This window comes from Lontra canadensis, unplaced genomic scaffold (assembly GCF_010015895.1).
Source record: "Lontra canadensis isolate GAN:19392208 unplaced genomic scaffold, GSC_riverotter_1.0 scaffold93, whole genome shotgun sequence".
Lineage (NCBI taxonomy): Eukaryota > Metazoa > Chordata > Mammalia > Carnivora > Mustelidae > Lontra > Lontra canadensis.
This window is the reverse complement of record NW_022631087.1, coordinates 7,528,655-7,550,763: the sequence shown is the minus strand read 5'-3', so window position 1 is coordinate 7,550,763 and position 22,109 is coordinate 7,528,655. Positions and strand designations below refer to the sequence as shown.

Sequence of the window (22,109 nt, the reverse complement as noted above, 5' to 3'; positions counted from 1 at the left end):
GGTCTGCATCCCTGAGTCACCACAGCAGTGACGACATTTTATTAAACACTCAGGACAGGGACTGTGCACCGCGCACGGTTAGGCCCTTTACAAGTGTGAATTCATCAAATGCTCGTAAGAGCCCAGGGAGGTCAGGACCATTACTGGCCACAAGCATGGATAGGGAAACTGGGGCACAGAGAGGTTAGGGAGTAGCCCAGGGTCACACAGGCTGTGACTAGAACCCAGCAGCGGGTAGCAGTCTGTGCCCTTGGCCTCTACACTGGCAGTTCCTTCAGAGAAGTGGTCTGGACTGGCCGCTCCAGGGGACCTAGTGACAGCCTGTTCCTCCCTCCACGCTCCCAGTCCCGCTGACAGTCCCACCCGGGTTTCTGCCCACTCCCCATGTCCTCAAAGCCGACAAGCTGAAAGCCATTCCCCCTCCCCCCATTTTAGACCCCGCCCACCCCACAGCTTCCTGCGGCCTCCCCTTCTCAGGATGCACGTGGAAGTCATTGTTCAGAGACACTTTGGAAGTGAAAAGGGCCACCGATGATTACGTGGGGACCGCAGGTGTGAACAGGGACCGCACAGCTGGCGGGAGACGCAGCCAGCCTATTTCGCCCATGTTGCAAAGACACAGAGCACTGGGGCTGCGTTCCCCGCTGGCCTTCCCTCGCAGCGGCGGAATGGGTGTGCCTAGAGTGGTGGGGGCGCCCCTGACATTCTCCCCTCGATGGGCCTCGGTGTCTGTCCTGCCCTTCCCAAATACGGCAGAGCCACTGGCCACAAGCCCGGGCAGATCAAAGGTGAAGGAGGAGGGAAGAGGCTCCACAAAGGAGTGAACCTGGGGTCTCTGGGACCTGCCAGATTCAAGTCCAGATCCCTCTCTGTCCTTGGACGCCGGGTGGCCCTGAGCCAGAGCCTCGGTCACCTGTCTGTACGTGGGGACAGTAGCGCCCGTTCACAGAGCTGCGGCAAGAAAGAAGTGATCGGTCCGAAGGGAACATCGATCCCGCCCTCCCTCAGGACCAGGGAGGGGCAGACGGGGCGTCGAGGGCACGAGGAGGGTGTGAGGCCAGCGCAAGGAGCCGCTCCGTCTGGGCTGCTGTTTATTCAGTACAGGCCCAGGGTCCCGCCCTGCCCCGGGAAACGGCTGAGCCGGGAGAAGCGAATGAACAAAGGCCACCGGGGAGTGAGTGTGGGCAGGGCTGGGGCCGGCCTGGGGTGAGCTGAGGTGGCACATGGCCACTGCCCCCAACCTCGGTGGCCTGCCCCCAGCCCCCCACGCCAGCAGGTTCCAGGAGGGGCCAGTGCTGGTGCCCACAGGGAATGGGTCCCAGACTGCCTGCCACCTCCAGCCCCTCCTCCTCTCTGTGCCCACTCTCCTTCCTAAGGCAGTTCCAGGGGCCAAGCTCTCCATCTGGCTGGGGAGGCGGGGAGGGGAGGGGGGTGTCCAGAGTCCAGGTCCCAGGATGTGGGCCCAGGGACTTTCCTGAGCAGGAGCCTGGGGTCACTGTGCTAGGACAGAGAAGCAGGGAGGCAGGCGCCCCAAGCCAGCAGGCCTTTATGCGGGCGGCGGCCCCGCCCCCGCTCCCGTGCTCCGTCCTCCCACTCCCCCTACCCCCCAGATCCGCACCCTGTGCGGGCACTCAGGAGTCACACCAGCTCCCACCCTTGTCCAGGGGCCCGGCAGCCCCTCGCGCGTCCCTGGACGGCTCCCCGGCTGCTGTGTCCTCGTCGTCTTCGTCCTCCTCGTCTTCCCCGTCAGTGAACTCATCCTGGCCGATGCCATAGGCCAGCGTGGTGTGCGCCAGGTCCACCTCGATGGGGAAGACGTCGGCGTCGCGCAGCACCGCGTAGCAGTCGTTGTAGTACTTGGACATGGTGGACACGAGGCGCTGCAGCTGGAACACGATGTCCTGGACTGGGGCGGATGGGCACACGGGCGCCGGTGGAGAAGCCCCACCCCCAGGCCTGCCCGGGCCCGCCCCCTGCCCCTGGGCTGCCCAGCGCGCCCTCGGCGACCCCCACGCCGCTGGAGTGGGCAAGGCCAGGGCGGCCCAGCCCAGCGCAGAGCTTGTGGACAGCACCCCACTCCGCCCCCAGGGCACCGGTCAGTCCCACCCAAGCCAGACCCCAGGTGGGGATTGAGGGGGTGGGGGCGTTCCCGCCAGAGCTTTCCATCTTGGGTCAGACTCAAAGCTCTCCCATGGCGGGGCCTTGGAACCGCACGTAGGTTCCTCACCTCTCGGGGCCGCCGTTTTCCCAGTTCTGAAAGGGGGAGAAGGCGGTACCCACCCACCCCAGCCCAAGGGTGGCAGAGGCCGTGGGCTGGGCACATGTGTCCGGCCCCCAGTGCCCACCTAGTCCCCTCACCGTGCTTCTGGTCTAGCAACTCCATCTTCTCCAGCACGTCCTTGCGCATCTGGGAGAAGCGGGCGCGGGCCTCCTGGCGACAGCGCAGGATCAGGCGGTACTCGTAGTTGCCAGTGCTCACGCGGTACAGGGGCTCCCCCAGGGCCTGGGGCGCGGGAGGGGGGAGGGGAACACATCAGGACCCCGGCTGGATGGGAAGGCGGGGAGGGGGAGCCCGCGCTGGGACAGACACCAGCTCCCAGCTCACACCGCCACACCACACCCCTGGTCCCCCACTTCTGATTGCCCGAAGCACTTATTCTTTGGGAAGAAAACAAAAGACCACACCCATGCACGTTAAATAATGAATATTTAGTGCTAAGGGGAATCATCCTGCCATCAAAAATATTAAAAATGTAGAGGATTAGAAATGCCTCTTCAGAGTGAGGAAAGTCAGCCTCGCCAAGCCTGGGGGAGCGGCCGCGCGGCGAGAGGGCCGCACTCGGAGGCCCGGGGGGCCGGGGCGGGAACGGATAGCCCCACAAGTCCAGAATAAGAGCTCAGCCAGATGCCCGGGCCTCTCCGGTTGGCCTGAGCCACCCGGTGCCCCTGGCAGCCCCCGGACATTTGTGGGCCTCTGTGAGACAAGCTGGGAAAGGTGTGTACACGCCAAGACTTTCCAGCACCAGGGCCACCCCCCCAGTCGCCCCTGAAAACTCACGATGCAGCTGTACTCCTCGTCGTCCATCTCCTTCACCTTCAGGCAGTAGGACTGTATGGGACAGCGAGGCCGCAATGTCAGACGGGCTGCGCCTCCTGGGTGCTCCCCCTGATGCCCCACTTCTTTCCATGCCCCACAGGACCCCTAAGCCCTGCCTGGGGGCGGCCATGCCAGGCCTGGGCCCTGCATGCCCTCAACTGGGATAGGCGGACACCCGTCCCCGGGGCTGGCACCTCACTCGGACTAGCCCTTGCCTGGGGAGGCCCAAGGCGAGGGGGCAGCATGCAGGAGAGGTCACTCATCTGGGAGGGTGGCAAGGGCCTGAGAAACAGCCCAGTGTTTACCAAACTCAAGTCCCAAGTAATGCTCTGGGTTGAAATGGACTCCGTGGTCAAAAGAACGCAGGAAGGCCCTTGAAGAGTCACGTGGCACACAAGCCTGTCAAAGGCTCTGAGAAGTCCCGCAGCAAAGGAGCCTTGGCTGGCTTGTTGGGGCATTTCCCCTCAACTCCTTTGACCATGAGAATTTTTATTTCAGCATAAAACTCAAAAATGTCCAGGGACGCCTGGGTGGCTCAGTGGGTTGGGTGTCTGACTTTTGACTTCGGCTCAGGTCATGACCTCAGGGTCATGAGACTGAGCCTTGCATCAGGCTCCACACTTAGCACAGAGTCTGCTTGAGATTCTCTCCCTCTGCCCCTCTTCCCACTCACGTGCTCTCTCAATAAATAAATAAATAAAGTAAAATCTTCCAGGGAAAAAACTCAGTAATGTCCCTTGGCACCCACTTTATAACCACTGACCCATTGTAAAAGTGATCCCCAAGGGGTCGGAGGGGTCCAGAGTGAGTGCTCTGCCTACCCCAGGCTCCCAGAGGCTCCTCTGAGCAGTCGGGGAAGGGTCTTGGCTGCTGCCCAACTGCCCAGGACTTGCAGGTCCCGGTCCCACATCCTCAATCAGACATGACAGAGGTTCCAGCCCCGTCCTGCTTGCCAGCCTGTGGCCAACTGCGGGGAAAATCCCTAGGTCGGTTCTCTCCCCAGCATGCCAGACTCGTCCCTCCCCAGGGGCTGGAGACCACTCACTAGGTACTCAAACTTCACATCCAGGTACTTCTTGATGGTGAGGCGAGTGTCTGGGATGGCTTTGTTGAGGTACGTGTTCAGATCTGTCAGCATCTGGAAGGGAACGGTGGGGGCAGGTGCTCGGTCCGCGGGGAGCAAGTTAGGTGGACCCGTGTGACAAAGATAGCACTGACCCAGCAATCCTTCTATGGGACCCAGGGGTCAGAGCCAAGGGGCACCCTCGGACAAGTCTGTCCACTCCATGGTGAGAGGACAGGCTGGGCCCAGGTGCAGCCAGGGCCAGAAACCAGCCTGGAGGTCAAGGCCGAGTGAGGTCAGGGAGGCAGAGTGACTGACCCACAGTCAGCCGTGCAGGGGACCAAGCCAGGATCTACGCCCACTGACTCCAGTCCAGGCCCCTTCTGCACACCACACTGTCCCCTCTCTACCCTCACATGCTGACATACACACATGCCCGGCATGACCTACTGGCTTGATGGTTTTCAGCAGCCGGATGCCGAACTTCTCGATGCTGCGGTGGGCGTCGGCAAACTTCACGAAAGCCTCGCTCGCTGCTGGCTGGGGCTCCCGCACCCCGATGACGGAGAACACGTCCCCAAAGGCTGCAGGACAAGTCTTCCCTGAAGGCTGTCCCTACCTGACCCCTTCATGGGGAAGCCAGGGATTTGCTGGGGAGAAGCAGGGCAGGGGGCATGGCAGCCTGAAGGCCAAGGTCTGCATCAAGTCTATGTCCCAAGGGAGGTGGGTCTGCACCTGAAGACAGCTGGGTCTGTACCCCCAGGGGAGCTGGGTCTATACCCAAGACAGTAGCCCTCATTCCCCAGAGTGACCAGGCCATGTGGGAAGAAGGCTCAGTCAAGGTTGGAGAGGCTGGCATTGCCTGACAGCAGAGCATTGCTCTGGGAATCTGGATGCCGGGGTCTAAGGCCAGCTCTGCCCGCGGGAGCTGGGTGACCATTTCATCGACCTGGGGCTTCATTTTCCCAACTAAATTGGTACTAACTGTAGCTGCCCTGCCCAGCAAGCAGACTTGTAGGAAACGAGGGCACAAATAGGGAAGGCTCTATACACTGTCAAGGGCAGTAGAGGTAAGATGGGGCAGGGCCAGACAGGGGATCGGACCCCACCGATGACCAGCTGATCCGCATGTTCCCTACTGGCCCCCGTTACTGCTATAGCTCCTGGCATCCAGACCAGGCTCAGCTTGAACTTGGCCTGACGTCAGATGCTGTGGCATCTGCCTGAGTGTGGGGGTGAGGAAGGCCCCGGGGAGGGGATCAGCCACACTCTCACTGTATGGGGAAGCATGGGGCTCAGAGGGGAGCGAGGGTCTTCCCAGGATCGCACAGCACGTCTGGGGGCGCCCTTACCCCGGTGTGTCTGTGACAGCTCATAAAAGGCCCGGAGGAGATTCTTGGTGTGTTCTGTCATTCCTGTGGGAGAGACCCAACCGAAAGGGGATGGGGGCACATGGCGGGACCACAGCGGCCCGCAGGACACAGCCTCCAACCCCACCCCAAGGCCATCACCGTTCCTGAGCTCACCGGCTTCTCCCACAGCCCCACTAGGGCCCGGGGTGGAAGGCTTAGCCCCAGGCCCAGCGCCAACCAGGAGGAGCCCCCGTCAGGAGAGCCAAGGGTCGGTGGGGGCAGATGGTGAACAAGGCCTCCCACAGGCCATCTCCCAGGGAGAGAGTCGGGCTCAGAGAGACCCCCACCGCATTTACATGGGCTATTATTGGCATTTTTTACGGATGTGTATTAGTTTCATAATCAGAAAAAGTATGTCTTAAGAGGCTTTTTCTTAAGAACTCCTAATGGCCGCCGTCCTAGAATGTCACAGGCTGGCCTTCCAGCCTCTGCTGCCACCATCTCAGAGCTGGGCTATGGCGGTCGACCCCGGGGCAGAGCCCGTGCCCGGTTCGCTTCTCACCTTTATACAGCTCGGCGGTCCGCTCCAGCTCCTCCAGCCTCTTCACAAGCCCGTCTGGGGGGGTCGGAGAAAAGGGGAGGCCAGTGAGTCCCGACGAGCATGGGGGAAGGAGAGAGCCGGGGGTGGCTCGAGCCAGATTTGGGAGGAACGAGGCAGCCCCCAGAAGAGAACCAGGCCTGGCAGGGGATGGGGTCCCAGGGAGGGGGAGCTGTCACCTCGGCTGGGCTTGGGAGAGTTTGGGGGCAGCCCAGGGTACCCAAACCACAGGCACGCCAGGGACAGGCAGGGCGGCCCCCGGGCCACCCCCAAGGTAAGTCCCCACCCTAGCGGGCTGGAGCCCATCTGAGGGGCAGAAAGGGGACGATCATTTATACATTTATACATTATACAAAGTCACGAGTGAAAAACGGCTGGGCCATCCCCACGGCCCCGCCTGTGGGTGGCTCCCAATGGCCACGCAAAGGCAGGCCCTGCCCTCGCAGCCAGGGCCCCCGTGCCTCTAGGACAAACCCTGCCGAGAGCCGAGGAGGAAGGCCGTCAGAGCGAAGCCGGAGAGATGAGTGGTCTGGACAGCCTCCGTGCAGGCGTGACGCAGGGCTTAGTGCGTGAGAAACATGTGTGACAGCTCCGGAGGAAGAACCACCCAGGGAGGGACGACCCGGTCGGGAAGGGCCCTGAAGCCGAGCTCGCGCTGGACCCGGCCTTGGCCATCAACCTCACTCGCTTCACAGAGGTTTCTCAAGCACCTTCTGCCTGCCGGACCAGCGGCAGGCCCACAGAATGGCCTTGGTGAATGAGCCCACGTCATGCCCTCGAGGCTCACAGTCCAACAGAGGAGACAGTGGCCAAGCAACAAGTGGGATGACCCAAAGGGCTGTCAAGGGCGAGGTGGGGGCAGCTGCTTCCCCTCAAGGGCTCAAAATGGGAGCAAGGGGACTGCAGGGGCCGGGACCAGCTTCTTGGATCATGGGAGGGAGGGCCCCTCCAGCAGTGAGGGGACAGGGGACCTCCCACCTCCCCACCAGGAGCACCGGTGGCCACCTCAGGGCAGGGTCAGTGCAGGTGTCGGTGCCCTTGGCTTCCTCATGTGGTGGCCCCTCAGGGCAGGGCCTGGCCTCACTGAGCCCGGCCACTGTGAGCCAGGACTCCAGGCTCAAGGCTCCTTGCACACAGCTCAGTCCTCCCTCCCTACGCACATGTGGGGCAGGGACTACTTCCCTCATGGTCTGATAAGCTGAGAGACAACCTGCCCGATGGCACACAGCTGGGCACTATTCCAGCTGGGGGCGCCCTCTGACCCCCGCCCCTGTGTTGACCTGAGCGCTGGTTTTCTGAGCAGGAGGCGGGGAGGGGAGTAGAAAGCGAGCTTGGGCGAGGTGGCTGGGTGTCAGGCAGCGGCCGTGTGGGCTCTGCGGGGCAGGAGGGAGCATCGCTGGGCGGGGGGCGGTCTTTGGGAGCTGGGCCCCTGGCTGGCCCCCAGGCACTGGCTCCCCGGAGCCCTGGCCTCCGGCCAGCCTGGCAGGAAAGGAGCCACGTAAGCGCCCGCTGTTGTTTTTAGCTGGGTCATGGGACATCATGACAGCTTCAATTTTTAGAAACCCTATTTAAGGCTGGGGAAATTGCAAGGTTTGGGGGGAAAAACACAACAACCAGTTCTAATTTCATCTCAACGCATGGTAACTACAGTAACAGGGATTTATAGACACCAAGAAGCTGAAAATAGCAGCCGCCACTTCTGTACCCCACCCCACACCCCCCCAATGAAGCCCAGTGCGCCCAGCTGAGCCCACAATATATATAGGCATTTAAATCCCGCCCCCACAGGCACAGCAGAACTGCTATTTATAAACTCAGGCTGGGGAGGGTGGGAGCAGGACCAAGTGTTTTACTGGCCACACACATGCGTGGGTGTGAACGTGCGTGTCCCGTGGCTTCTCCCCACCCCCCACCCCAGTCCTGGCCAGGAACCTCTGCGACAAGGGCGGCAGCGCCACCTCCTGGAGAAAGGCAGGGAGCTGGGGATGCACTTAAGAGGGCCCGGGGTAGCTGCTGGCTCTGTGACAGCAGCTGGGGACAGTGGCGAAGGAAAGCACAGGCGCAGGGAGCTGGACATCTGTCTCATTTGTGCCCTGGGCCTGAGGGTCACTGGCTGCAGGAGGCCTTGGCTGACTGCCATGGACGCTCTGGGGGTGCAGAGGGTGACCATCGGCCCCACGGGCAGCAGGACCCACATCAGCAACACGGGTGGCAGTGGTGCCCCTCGATCTGGAAGCCTAGACCTGCGATCCTGTCCCCGGGACACTGGGCAGGAAGAGAGGACTCACCATTGCACAGGATGGCCCGGCTCAGGCCCAGGGCGTCTGCGGTCCCCGAACTCATGTTCTCCACCAGGCGATGCTTTACCTTCTTCAGCACTGGGAGCAGGGCAGAAAGGGCCTCAGTGACGGAGCCTGTGCAGCTGGGCTGTTGGCCCGCCCCTGCCCCAGCTCATCTCCTCATGATCAGCAACCTCAGGGACCGAGGGGGCTGCACTGAGCTCTGGTGACTCTGAGGACAGCCCCGGGGCAGAGGTCGCGCTGGACCCCCTGCCCTAGTCGCTCTCCATGAGGGCGGTGCTGGGAGCCGGAAGGAGGCGAATGTGAAAAGTGCCAACAGGCCAGCCAGGGAGAGCCTCTTCTCCCACCTCTGCGAGTGGAGGTGGCATCAGCGACAAGTGACCTTGGACCCAGACTCAGTTACTATATACGTTGCCGCATATACGAGTCCTGGAAGGGGACCGGGATGGGACCAAAGGGGTTTCTACAGAGCACCTCCATCCAGGACACACTTGATCTTAGCCTCTCTCCCTAAAAACCAGTACGCGGCTATGGCCCTAGGGTGGAAGGAAAGTGTTGGGCTCCAGAGCCAAGGGACCTGGGTGTGCGTCACCCAGGAGACACAGCCCTCTCTGGGCCTCAAGCCTTGATGTGGAAAGAGGCAGCTGGTCCAGAGGACCTCGAAGCTGCAATGTCCAAGCTCTGGAGCCTGAAGCTTCTACAGATCCAAAGCCCAGCCCTCCTAGCAGGAGGCCACTTGTCCTGGGGCATGCCATGGGAGCACGGGCTGGCCAGTGACGTCCAGCTCAGACCTCGAGCCTTCCTGGGAGCAGGCGGGTGGGAGAGGTGGCCAGGGCCACGTAAGGGAGTGTCAGGGGGCAGGAGGCTCCATGCCTCACTGTAGAGGCTGCCCTCCCTTTCGGAAGGGGGAGAGGCTGGCCCATAAGGGACAACCGCAGGGCAGTCAGAGGAGGTGGCCCTGGGAGAGGACTGCAACATGGGACAGGAGCAGCTGTAGGAGAGCACCCCGGGTACTCCCCCAGGCCCCTAACTTGGTCAAAAGCCACATAACTCTTGACACACTGTCACAGAAACGCAGAACAGGGGCCGGGGCCTGGGGGGCCACGGGGCACCACTGTTCTGTCCCCACTTACCAATGTCCAGGGACATGCCCTGCTTGGGGTCTGCCTGCAGCTTGTTGTAGTGGATCGTCACCTCCCCCTGGAAAAGAGGAGGGTTGAGAAGGAGTCTCCTGGGTCCCCAGCCCCTCCCCTGGGGAAGCCTGTGTGCCCCAAAATCTGTGGCCATAATGGAATCCTGAGCCCAGGGAGGGGCCCCAAATTCTGCCACACTGGGCCAAGGGCTGTGACCAGGTCCTTCCTTGTCCTATGGGCCGGGCCCTGCGGAACCAGCAGGGACAAGGGCAGACACGGTCCCTGCTGTCACAGAGCTCAGAGCCCGCTGAGCTCCAGTGAGATCGGGTGCCCTGTGCTCCCCCACCCCACGCCCCACTCTAAGCCCTCGCTCTGCCAATGAGGCGCTCTAAGTCACCCCAGGCTCAGTAGCCCCCCTACTAACACATGCACGTTCCTTCTCTGTGCCTGGGGCTGGGATGCCAGGGAGGTGGGGGACAGCCCACAGCCCCTAGGGCCCAAGCCAGCAGAGAGGCTGATGCAAATCACTTTCTACAATAGGAAGGGGAGTGCTGGCCTTCTCCTGAGAAGTGTTTCCCCACTAAGGGAGGCGCAAAGGTCACTCTCATCCATGCAATCCTAAGACCCTTGAACTTGGGCTGGAAGCCATTCAAATACAAAACAGGATTTCCAGAATGAGCCCTGAAGGGAAATCAAAATGACCTGATGTCTTCAGAGTCAGGGGGAGAGGCAAAAGCTCTCACAGGCTATGGCAGAAGTGCCCTGTGAGGACCGTGACAGACAACAGCTGAGGGCAGTGGGACTCAGACCTGAGTGCTGGTCCAGTGGGGTGACCAAAGCACATCCCTTCCTCCCTCTGGGTGCTGGTAAATGGGGACCTAAGCCCTGCCTGCAGTCAAACACGGGAGCTGGGAGATCCCTGAGTTAGTGTCAAGGCTGCACACACTCGAGAGGACCTCTCGTCCCGGTGGGCAACATCAGGGGGCGCTGGCATGAGACGGGCCTCAGAGGACGGGGCGGGTAGTGATGAGTACACAAGTGAACAGTGAGGAAGGGGCCACAGGGGAAACACCCCCAGCCCCCGGTCTGTGCCAGGATGAAACACGGTCTGCCTACTTCCCACGAGAGCTCCTCTGCCCGAGAGGGCCGGGCCGGGTCAGGAACATCCCGGCCGGGTGGGGCGGAACATGAGAATAAACAGGAGAGGGCGGAGAAGCCCAGGGCTAAGGCAAGAGGGACAGGCAGGGACATTGGTGCCAGGTCCCCGAGACACGGAGGAGGGACAGGGGTGAGGAGAGGTCTGGAAGGATGGGGCGAGGGAGCCAGGACACATGGCCTAGCTACGGTTGGGACCCCTGACTTGAAAAGCTCGAAATCATCCAATGGCTCTGCCGTTTTGGTTTCCCAAGTCACCAGCAGCAAAACCTCTAAAAAATGGCTAAAGGGCTACACGCTTGCTTGTGAGTAGTCAGCACACTGCCTGCCATCGGTGGAGGAGGGGATTTGTGGGGCGAGACCTCGGCCCATGGCAGCCGGGGTGGAGCGCGGGGAGCAGGGACCGGCCACGTGTGATTGTGGTCTGCAGAAGACCGGCAGCTAGACTGCGAGCTGCCTCAGAGCCCAGAACATTCCCTGGGGGTCTGTGAGCCCAGGAGGACCCAGTGAGCAAGAAAGCTCCTACAGGGATGAGGAAAGGGGGCTCCTCTTTCCCTCCTACCCCTCCGAGGCCCGGCATGGCCCGACTGACATTTATCGGGTGTCTGTGGACCCCAGCAGGTTCACCTTGGACTTCTAGCTTCAGCTCCAGCCCTGAGCGGGGACACACTGGTTCGCCCTGAGGCATGGTTCCCAATCTGACAGCAACCCTGGGAGCTGAAGGACAGGGGACCGGAAGGCGCCCATTCTCCTGCCAAGACACTACAAGTCCTGGAGCGTGAGCGGTATTGACCGGATGTGGGAGACGCTGCGGGAGGCTGGACTGTGGCCCGGACCCGGGTGTACCAAGGGGGCAGCTGAGAAAGGGCCCGTCCCCTTCCAGGCCTGCGAGGCCTTCTGACAGGCTGAGGGTCATCAAAGCGGCGTGGCTGCCTGTGTCGCCCCCGCCCCCGCCTGCAGCAGCCTTACCTTCACTTCCTGAATCATCTTCGCCACTTCCACCTTGGTTTTGCCCTTGATTGACCTGCCATTGACACCGGTGATCTCGTCGCCAGCTGCCACGGTGCCGTCCAGGGCCGCTGGGGTGTTGTCAAACACCTAGGGGTGCAAAGGAGGGCGGGGTAGAGACAGTGGTCCCCTGCGCCCCGACTGAGGTCCGGCTCAGGCCAGCCCACACGCACCCCAGCTGAGTGTGTGCTCCTCCAAACGCAGTTCGTTCACAGATTTTCCCCACAATGCCTGAAGCCCCAAAGGCCCTCTGGTCAGTTCCTGCGCCTCATCTCAGTCTCCAAAGAGCAAGGACTCCACTGCGCATGTGAGCCCCCCTCCCAGGGTCTAGGGTCTGCACTCACTGCAGCGTGAGGCAGGGCGGGCCTGTCCAAGCACGGGTGTGCAAGCGCTGCTCTGGGCAAGGCAGGGGTGGGGGGACAGTTAGGCCACAAACGTGTGTGCAGAGATGGACAAGAAGACGAAAGGCATAGCCAGACAACAGCCACTAGGACAGACACCTAATTATTAGCAATGGTTGTCTGGTACCATCTTCCTTCTCCTTGATCTTCAGTTGCTAAATTTCCTAGACAAAGTGTATAGAAAGAACACTTGATACTGTTTCACATATATGTTACTTATATGTAACATTATAAGGAAGAAGTGAAAAACCCGAGATGAGAGTTTCTTTCCATTACCTTCCAGGATCACACTAAAAATACAAACATTATTATTTTTTAAAAAATTTATCTCAGAGAGAGTGTACCCGTGTACGCATGGGAGCATGAGCAGGGGGAGGGGCGGAGAGGGAGAGGGAAAGACTCTCAAGCCAACTCCCCACTCGGCCCTGATGCAGGGCTCGATTCCACGACCCCGCGATCACAACCTGAGCCAAAATGAAGAGTTGGATGCTCAACTGACTGGGCCACCCAGGCACCCCAATATTTTTTTTTCACTGGTAAAGAAGACAATGAGAGGGTCTACCTGTCCTTGGAAGATGGACAGCAGGAATCCAAAGGCCTACGGAGGGGCTTTAGGAAGAAAGATCTAGTCTTCACTGGAAACTGCCAGTGTGTCAGGAAGTGGACCTCTAGAAACAGCCACAGGTGGGCGGAAGGCAAGGTGTAGGAAGTAAGGAAAGGACTCAACTCTGGGTTCCCTCCCCATCCACAGTCTTCCATCACCACCCCTTCTCCACGGAAGATGGAGGTGGTTTCCCCAGGGTTTCCCCTTTCCAAGGCCCAGGGACCGAGGGAGGCAGGACAGAGGCACCAGACTAGAAGGATTTGGGTTTAGCAAGTCCCCAGCCCCTACCCCCAGTAGGGACCCAGAATGCCAGCAGCCAGGCCTACTGCCCTTCCCCACGGGAGACTGGAGGCCGCTGCCCCGAACAGCTCCACGGCAAAGACCCGTCTATGTAGACACTGGGAGGTTCCCCCCACAGCTCCCCTGATGCCTGACCGCCCCACAGGGAAGCCCTCCAGACACAGCCCGCACACAGATCCTCAACTACTTAGCACATGGCGGCGATGGCTCACTTGCCCCGGAAAGACAGGTGAGGATTACCAGGCACTTGGGAAAAGGTCCCATATGAGAAACACTTACACAGAGAAAAGGAACCACAGGAAGCAGAAACAAAGTAGGGGCGATATAAAAACAGAAAGAAAAGCACAATTAATGTCTTCAAAGTGATCAGAAAAAGAACAGGATGATATAAAAGGATCAATTCAAAAATAGGTGGGCACCTGCCTGGCTCACTCCATTAAGTACCTGATTTCAGCTCAGGTCATGATCTGGGGGTCCTGGGATCGAGCTCCTTGCTCAGTGGGGAGTCCGCTCCTCCCTCACCCTCTGCCCCTCCCCTCACTCGTGCTTGCACGCTCTTCCTCTCTCAAATAAACAAATAAAATCTTTAAAAAAATAAAAAAGGGAAAAATCTTAGAAATGCAAATTATAACTGAAATTTACAATGTCAAAGAAATTAGGCAGCCAAGCAGAGGAAAGTGAAAAAGACATGGGCAATCAGAAAAAAAGAGAAAGAAAAATATTAGAAGACCACTTCAGGAAGCCTGGCACTAATCAACAGGAGTCCCATGAGAGGGAACAAAAACCAGAGAGCAAGATCCCCTCAAAGAACTAACACTAGAAACTTCCAGCAGGGAGAGAAACACGAGAGTCCCTGAGGGACACGCCCTCTTAGGCTCCAACACAAGACAAAGACCTGTGCCAAAGACCATCATCGTGACCCTTCAGAATGCCAGGGACACAAGGAAATTCCCAAGGGTCTTGAGAGATCAAGGATAAAAGAAATTACAGATAAAGGGTCACACATAAGAAGAGCAGCCTCAGACATAACAACAATGCTGACAGCACAGATAATGAAAGGACGCCATTGAATTTCTAGGTGAAAATTATTTTCAAACTTGGCATTCTTTTTTTTTTTTTTTTGATAGTCATTCTTGATCTGTCCAAGTGTCAAGTGGAAGGACTAGAATAACAACAAAGACAGGATAACAGCACCTTCAGAGACACAAGCTCTCAGAAAATGTACCTCCCATGCAGCCTCTCAGAAAGCTACAGGAGGGAGTGCCTGGGTGGCTCAGTGGGTTAAGCCTCTGCCTTTAGCTCAGGTCATGATCCCAGGGTCCTGGGATTGAGCCCCGAATTGAGCTCTCTGCTCAGCGGGGAGCCTGCTTCCACCAATCTCTCTCTCTCTCTGCCTACTTGTGATCTCTGTCTGTCAAATAAATAAAAATCTTAAAAAAAAAAAAAAAAGAAAGAAAGCTGCATGAGGTGCACTCCACCTCGATGGGGAAGTCAGCCGAGAAAGAGGGCTCCCGGCCTGCACAGCAAAGGAAACAGTCAACAAAGCTAAAAGGCAACCTACGGAATGAGTGAAGATATTTGCAAAGGACACAGCCGATAAAGGGCTAGTATCCCAGATCTGTAAAGAACTTAGACCAGTCAAAAACCAATAATCCAATTAAAAAATTGGCAGAAGACATGAACGGACATTTTTCTGAAGAAGACATCTAGAGGGCCAACAGACCTATGAAAAGATGTTCAACATCACTCAGCATCTGGGAAATGCAAATCAAAACCACACTGAGATACCATCTCACACCTGTCAGAATGGCTAAGTCAATGCCACAAGAAACAACAAGTGTTGGGAAGGATGTGGAGAAAATGGAACCTTCTCACACTGTTGGTGGAAATGCAAACTGGGGCAGCCGTGCTGGAAAACAGCATGGAGGTTCCCCAAAAAATTAAAAATAGAGCTACCCTACGACCCAGCGATCGTATTACCGGGTACTCAGAATACAAAGCATACAAAAATGCTAATTCAAAGGGATATGTGGGGGCACCTGGGCGGCTCAGCGGGTTAAAGCCTTTGCCTTCGGCTCAGGTCATGATCCCAGGGTCCTGGGATCCAGCCCTGAATCAGGTTCTATGCTCAGCAGAGAGCCTGCTCCCCGCCCCAACCCCTCTACCTACCTCTCTGCCTACTTGTGATCTCTGTCTGTAAAATAAATTTCTAAAAAATCTTAAAAATTTTTTAAAAAAGGGATATGTGGACCCCTATGTTTACAGCAGCATTATTTACAAGCAGCCCAAGTGTCCATCGACGACTAATGAATGCATAAAGATGTGGTGTGTGTGTATATAATGGAATACTACTCAGCCATAAAAAAGAACAAAACCTTGCGATTTGCAGAGACATGGATGGATCTAGACAGCATAATGCTGAGCAAAAGTAGTCTGTCACACAAAGACCACATGATGTTACTCATAACGTGGAATTTAAGAAACAAAACAAATGAGCAAAGGGGAAAAAAACAGAGACAAAGCAAGAAACAGACTCTTAACTATCAACAACAGGGGCATCTGGGCGGCTCAGTTGGTTAAGCGTCTGACTCTTGTCAGGTCATGATCTCAAGGTTCTGAGATGAAGCCCCCCTGCCCCCCGGTCAGGCTCTGCCCTCAGCAGGGAGCCTGCTTGAGATTCTCTTTCTCCCTCTCCCTGTCACTGCCCCCTGCACACCCGTGTGCGCACATGCACTCTCTCAATTAAATAAATCTTAAAAAAGAAATAAACAAAACTAGAGAGGACAAACTGCTGGTCACCAGAGGGGAGACAGGTGGGGGATGGGGAAACAGGTGCTGGAGATTAAGGTGGGCACTTGTGATGAACACCAGGGGACATGTGCAGGTGCTAAATCATTATGTCATACACCTGACACTGATTATTACACCATACATGAAGTCGCTGGAATCAAAATGAAAACTTAAAAAAAAAAAAAAAAGGAGGAGGGAAAGAGGACTCCTGGAAGTGGGGGAGTCCCACAGAGGAGAGGGAAGGGGAGGCCCAGTGAGGACAGACTACAGCCATCACGGCAATAGAAAGATGGTGGCAAGCAGCTGCCCGAGAAAAGGTGCTCAATGTACACAAATGGAAGAACCCTAAGAAATGACGTTAAAAAAGAAGAAAAGATTGAGTTAAGAAAAGAGACAGAGGTTCCTCAAAAAGTTAACCACGGAGGCACGGTGGGAGCCAGCGGTCCCACTCGTGTGTGCACCTGCTCCCAGGTACATGCTCCGTGCACACGAGCATGCGCGTCCGCCCAGCAAGCGCCTGTGCGGCTCACAGCAGCATCATCACAGCGGCTGAGAGGGGCGAGCAACCCAGACATCCCTCAAAGGAATGGATGAACATACTGTGGTGCACCCACAAAAAGGAATATTCATCAGCCGTAGAAAGAATGAATTACTCAAATATACCGCCGCCTGAATGAAGTTCAAAAACATTATGCTAAGCGAAAGAAGCCAGACGCCAAAGGTGACGTGTTAGAGTCTGTTTATATTAAAATATCCAAAAGAACCAGATAATAAGCAGATTACTGACCGATCTGAAATAACCAGCACAGACACTGGTCATAGAGTCAGAGGGGTGGCGGCCGGGGGAGGGGAGAGGGTGACGAGTGAACACTTAAGAGGACGCGGGCTGTTCTGGGGGATGAAAACGTTCTGAAATTAGAGATGGGTGACGGTTGAATTTAGCAAATGCACCACAAATGCCATTGAACTGCAAAACTACTAACTGTACGTTATATGAATTTCACAATAAAGTAATTTTTAAAAAAGCATGACCACGGACGATTGTGAAGCTCAGGACACAGACCAGGGTGTCATCCTCCTCCTACAGCACCAGCAGCTCGGGAGGACGGGCTCCTTGTTCCCCTCACTGCCTCACCCCTAGTGCCCACAGCACAGCCTGGCCCGCGGTGCTGACACGCAGACCGTGGGTTAGCCTGAACTGTGCGATCACCATGCTGGAAGGATGTGGGGGGAGAGAGCAAGGAGGCTCTGGAAGAGAGCTAAGGTTCCCACCTACCGGACTGGGAGAAGATGACAGATATTTACAAGCGACAGATCCAGAAATAACAGGGTAAGCATCTAAGTGAGGAAAGTGGAAGCTCACACCTAAGAAACAGCTCTAAGCGTAGAAAGCAGCACTGCTATGGGGGTAGGGGTGGGGAGGGTTGTAAGAAGGGGTGGAACAGGGGTGCCTGAGTGGCTCAGTAGGCTAAGCGTCCGCCTCTTGGTTTCAGCTCAGGTCATGCTCTCAGGGTCATAAGATTGAGCCCCACAACAGGCTCTGTGCTCAGTGGGGAGTCTGCTTGGGATTCTCTCTCTCCCTCTCCCTCTGCCCCTCCCCAGCTCTCCCTCTCTGTGTAAAATAAATAAATCTTAAAAAAAAAAAAAAAGGAGTGCTATTATTTGACCAAATTCTATTATTTTATAATCACGGGTTGTTCTAAGCAGACCTGGTCCCCAGTAGGTGAGGAGGGGGAGGTGGCAGGAGTCAAGCAGGCACAAAGCAAAGGGGCCAGGCCAGGGCCAGGCCTCCCTAGCACCCCCTGGATCAGAGGAGGCCAAACTGTTCGTGAAGGCAGCACCCAGAGGAGGCCGGACCACAGCCCGGGAATCTCTGTCTTCGAGGCCCAGAAGCAACTCTTGCAAGATCCTCGGACAGATGGCAGTTTCCCATCTGCCACCAATGGCTACTGAGCTGAGAAAGTCAGAACAGGGTAGAAGTCAGGTCAAGTTTATGTCTGAGGTGGAGACCTTCCTTCTGAGCCTACAAAAAAACCAGGGACTCCGACCAGCCGCCAAGTCAACGGTCCCCATGGCTCAGAGTCACAGCTGACCGGAAGTCACCAGGGCAGCTTCTACAAGAACCACAGAATTGTTCTGCACCGTCTGGGGAAGTGAACAACAGCCAGAAAAATAACAGCATCTTCTACTCGGTGTTTATTAAATGCCAGGCATTGCTTGGGGCGTTCTGTTTAATCCTCACGGTGACCAAATATTTCACACCCTCATTTTCCAGGGGAGGGAGCTGAGGCCCAGAGAGGCTGGGTAACTCACTCCTGACCAGGGAGGCTTACACTGAATTCAGACAATTATCACTTCATAGACTGGAAGATTTCCCACGACACTCCACTTGCCCCAGCGCCCTCGGCCAAGAGTTTTGTGGGTTCGACCCTATGCCAGGCATTGTACTCAGCGCTGACGCAGTAGAAAAGCAGACTGAGAGCCTGTCCTCCAAGAGCGGAGACAGGTAAGCGGCGAGATACAGAATCACGGATGGGCAAGCCCGTGATTACAGAGGGTGACAGGGGCTGAGAAGGAAGGAACACAGTGAGGTGACGGCGAACAAGGAGGCACTTCCGGAGGGGGCACTCGGGAAGGCCTCTCTGAGGGGGTCAGACCTGAAGAAAAAAAGGCACCAGCTCTGCAGAGGGGAGAACGACGCTGCCCAAGCAGGGAGATGGCCCCCCTCTCCGGGACCTCACCCCCACCTCCGAAGCACCCACTACCTGGACGATATAGAGGCAGGGGCAATACTGAGCGCCTCCTCCAATGCTGATCCCGATCAGGTTCTGGGCGTCCTTCTGCAGGGTCACCTTCCCGGGCACAGTTGGGATCCCGCTGGAAAGAGAAGCACGTGAGGCTGAAGCTCCTGGCAGAAGGACGACTGGAGGGGACAGTGAAGGGAACAGGCCCTTCAAAACCCGAGAGGCTCCACGTGCTGCTCAGCTTTTTCTCTTCTCCTTTGGCCAAAAGAGACAGCATCTTGTGCTGGCACGGGTGCAGCTCTTGGGAGTCCTGAGGATGCGGGATCAGATCCCAGCTCTGCCAACAACCATCTACAGGACTTGGGTAAGTCAGTCACCTCTGTGCATCTCGGTTCCCGCATCCAGAAGACAGCGGTATGGATAGAAATGGCTTGCTACTTGATGAAAGCCTACGAAAGCCCATGGAAGGCACTTAACACCAACCCAGCCCAGAGCAGGCACTCCGTGAGAACAGGTCCCCCTTCCCTCTCCTTCTTCCTACCTCTGAGACCTGAGTCAGACTCTGTCCTCGTCACCTTCTCAGGCGCATGGGGAACATTATGGCCACCTTCTCCAGGAAGCCTTCTCCTGTTAAACTATCCATCACCCATCTCTCAGTTACTCTGTTCAATTAACCCCCAGTTTTCATTATAAACCAGCACTTATTTATGTTCTGTGGTAGATATTTGCCTGTGTTCACTTATTCATTCAACAAACATTTGCTAACGGCCTTCTGACGGGGAGCACCATACTAAGTGCCGAGGACACGGGCAGTGGACCGATGGAGGACAGATGTTAGGAAGGAGACTAACAATTTTTGAAAATCTGCCCTACTGATCGTCTACACTGGGAAGGAAGGTGGGTTTACAATATTCCTAGTCACCTTCAAAACTTGGCTCAATTGCCACCTCCTTTGTGAAACCTTTCCTGAACACCCTAGTCGAGGCACTGCTCTATCTGCCCTCTCCTTGTAGCCAGGCCATTCTCCATTAGTGCCCATGTGGCCCTGACCTGTTATCTGCTAATGTGTCCACAGCCCAGCTACAGATGGTGAGCTCCTGGAAGGGCAGGGTCTGTTATTGCTACAAGTACAAGACCTGATCCCCCCGCTGAGAAGCAAGGGTCTGTAGAACTGGGAAGTCTGGGGATCTGGAGGCCCTGGAGCTCGTGCGTTCCTGGGACTTGCAGGGAACAAAATACTCACAGTTTATCTTCCTCGATGTCATAATCCAAGTCCGCGAACATGGTTCCGAGAGTTGAGGTGGGCTGGCGAACCGCCCAGCTCGGCAGGGGAATGGGGAACTGGATCAGGGAGAGAAAAGAGTGTAGGGTTTGGGGACCCGAAGTGCCTAGGTGTCAACCTCCGCCCCGACGATCCGGGAGAGCCGGACCTTCCCCCTTCCCTCTGGAGAGCGGGGAGAGTCCCCGAGGCTAGGGGGCGGGAAGGTACGGGGATCTTACTGGGTACAGGGAGGGATTCCAGGCCAGGACGATGGGCTCAGACCCCAGAGCCCGCCCCCACGGGTCTCCAGGCCTTTGGGAGATACCTCTGTCGCTCACCGGAAGCGTCGGTCCCACAGCGGGTCCAGGCCAGGCTGGCACCTGAACCCACCTGCCTTTCCACCTGTCTGCGGCCGCGACTGTCGCGTCACTTCCTGTGAGACACGGAAGTCCCGCCTTCCCCACCACCGGGGTACTCGCCCCAGTCCCTGCAGACAACCCTTCCTCCCGGGCTCCCGTTGCTCCCAGAAGCAGAAGAGAAAACAAGTATTGACGGAAACTAGCTTTTAGCACGAAAAAGCGGAAACAGAGGAAAGGTCTGGACAGGCTGACAACCTAACCCCGCCCCCTTCCCTGTGGCTGCCGCCATCTTGGTAAGGGCAGGGTTCTTCCCAGCTTCCTCCGCGGGACTCCGGGGACCACGCCGGCAGGGCGGTTGCCATGGCAACGGAAGCATCCTTGGGCGCTGAGGTTCCCGGCGAAGTTCCGTGGAATACAAACACTTTCACATTTTCTGCGTCCCGGCCTAGGGTGCATCTCTGATGACAGTCACCGAGCTGGAAGGACCCTTCGAGCCTAATCCCAGTTCTGCGACCAGGAAACTAAGTGCCAGAGAAGGGAAGGGATTTTGTCCGGAGCCCCGCACCGTTGGTATAAGATCTAGATCTCGACCCTGAGACTCCTGCCATCTAGTGCAGCTCCCTTTTAACGCTTGCACACTTGTATTCAACGGCTCTGTTATTAACGACAGATTGGACAAGTTACCTTTATGTGCCCTCTTTCGCCATATGCAAACTAAGAGCGTTGAGCCAGATGCTTCCTCTGGTATGTGGTGAAAGACTCCCCACACCTCATCTCTTTCTTTAGTCCTGAGGCGCACCCCCCCCCGGGGCCCCACGGAGGGTCACAGCTTCCTTCTGGGGCAGAAGAGGAAGGAGAGACACAGAAGGATGATTATCTGTGCATCCCACCATCCCATGGGATCCCCACCCCACACCCTCTTTAGGAAGGTCACTGCAAATATACAGAATGCCACAGTAGCAGCGACCTTCCCATGTACCTGCTGCTCTGCAGTTCGGGTTACTCACAGGATTGCAAAGCTCACCACCACCCTGTGAGAGGAAAACAAGGATGGTCAGCCACATTGTGGAGGTAAGGAAACTGAGGCACAGAGAAGCAACTCCCCCCTGTCTCACGGATAGAGGGTCGGTCACAGAACTAAGGCTAGAACTTCCAAGCCTTGTTCGGGCCAGGATTTTAGGTTTCAAATGCAGCAGCTGGGGAGCCTGCGTATCTCAGTCAGTTAAGCATCTGATTCTTGATTTTCGCTCAGGTCACGATCTGAGGGTCATGGAAGGAACCCCCCCCCCAGGGCTCCGTGCCCAGCACGAGGTCTGCTTGATATTCTCTCGCTCCCTCTGCCCCACCCTCTCCCATGTGTGTGCGTGCTCGAGCGAGCGTGCTCTCTCTCAAAATAAACAAACAAATAAATAAATCTTAAAAAAGAAGAAGAAGAAGAAGAAGAAGGAGAAGGAGAAGGAGAAGGAGAAGGAGAAGAAGAAGAAGAAGGCAGCCTCCAAAGTTAGATACTTTAACACGGACTGTGACTTCTCCGCCCCATGACAGTCTGAGCCCAAGCCCATGTTCTGTCATTTTTATAACTGGGTGATCTTGGGCAAGTCACTGCCCGCCTCTGAGCCTCAGGTATCCCTAGACCAGGGAAAAATAATCCTCCCAAAAGGTACTTGTGACTGTCAAGACAAAGAGGAGAACCAGGTGTGAGTGTTTTGTAAACAATTCTCATGGCAAATGTACCATTCCAGCCTCCTGACTCCCCACCCACTCTGGTCCCCTCTTTTCTGCCTCATCCTCCCCATCTTCCAGGCCCCATTCTGACCCACCTTTTCCAGGTAGACTTACCAGACAATTGCTGGTCACAAGTCCTGCCACTTTAACTTAGTTCCAGAAACATTCATTTGGATCATTCATTTGGAATTATGTCTGGCCTTCTGAAATCCGTTCAGG

The 22,109-nt window shown here is 56.8% G+C and overlaps 1 protein-coding gene across 5 annotated transcripts; it reads right to left on the bottom strand.

Moving 5' to 3' along the window:
• Window positions 1-4: 4 nt before the first annotated feature.
• PICK1 (protein interacting with PRKCA 1) lies at window positions 5-20,392 on the bottom strand. Of its 5 annotated transcripts, none has more exons than XM_032836642.1 (13): window positions 20,046-20,391; window positions 19,789-19,886; window positions 18,567-18,678; window positions 11,668-11,796; window positions 9,544-9,610; window positions 8,399-8,488; window positions 6,075-6,128; window positions 5,513-5,575; window positions 4,611-4,744; window positions 4,143-4,235; window positions 3,059-3,109; window positions 2,359-2,503; window positions 5-1,906 (listed from the first exon to the last, which is right to left on the bottom strand). In XM_032836642.1, the coding sequence occupies exons 2-13, from the start codon at window positions 19,827-19,829 to the stop codon at window positions 1,632-1,634; spliced, it is 1,254 nt and encodes a 417-aa protein (XP_032692533.1). In that variant the 5' UTR covers window positions 19,830-19,886; window positions 20,046-20,391; the 3' UTR covers window positions 5-1,631. The 5 variants fall into 5 exon arrangements, with proteins under 5 accessions (XP_032692533.1, XP_032692532.1, XP_032692534.1 ...); XM_032836641.1 differs by having other exon boundaries at window positions 20,132-20,391; XM_032836643.1 differs by having other exon boundaries at window positions 20,197-20,391.
• Window positions 20,393-22,109: the final 1,717 nt, after the last annotated feature.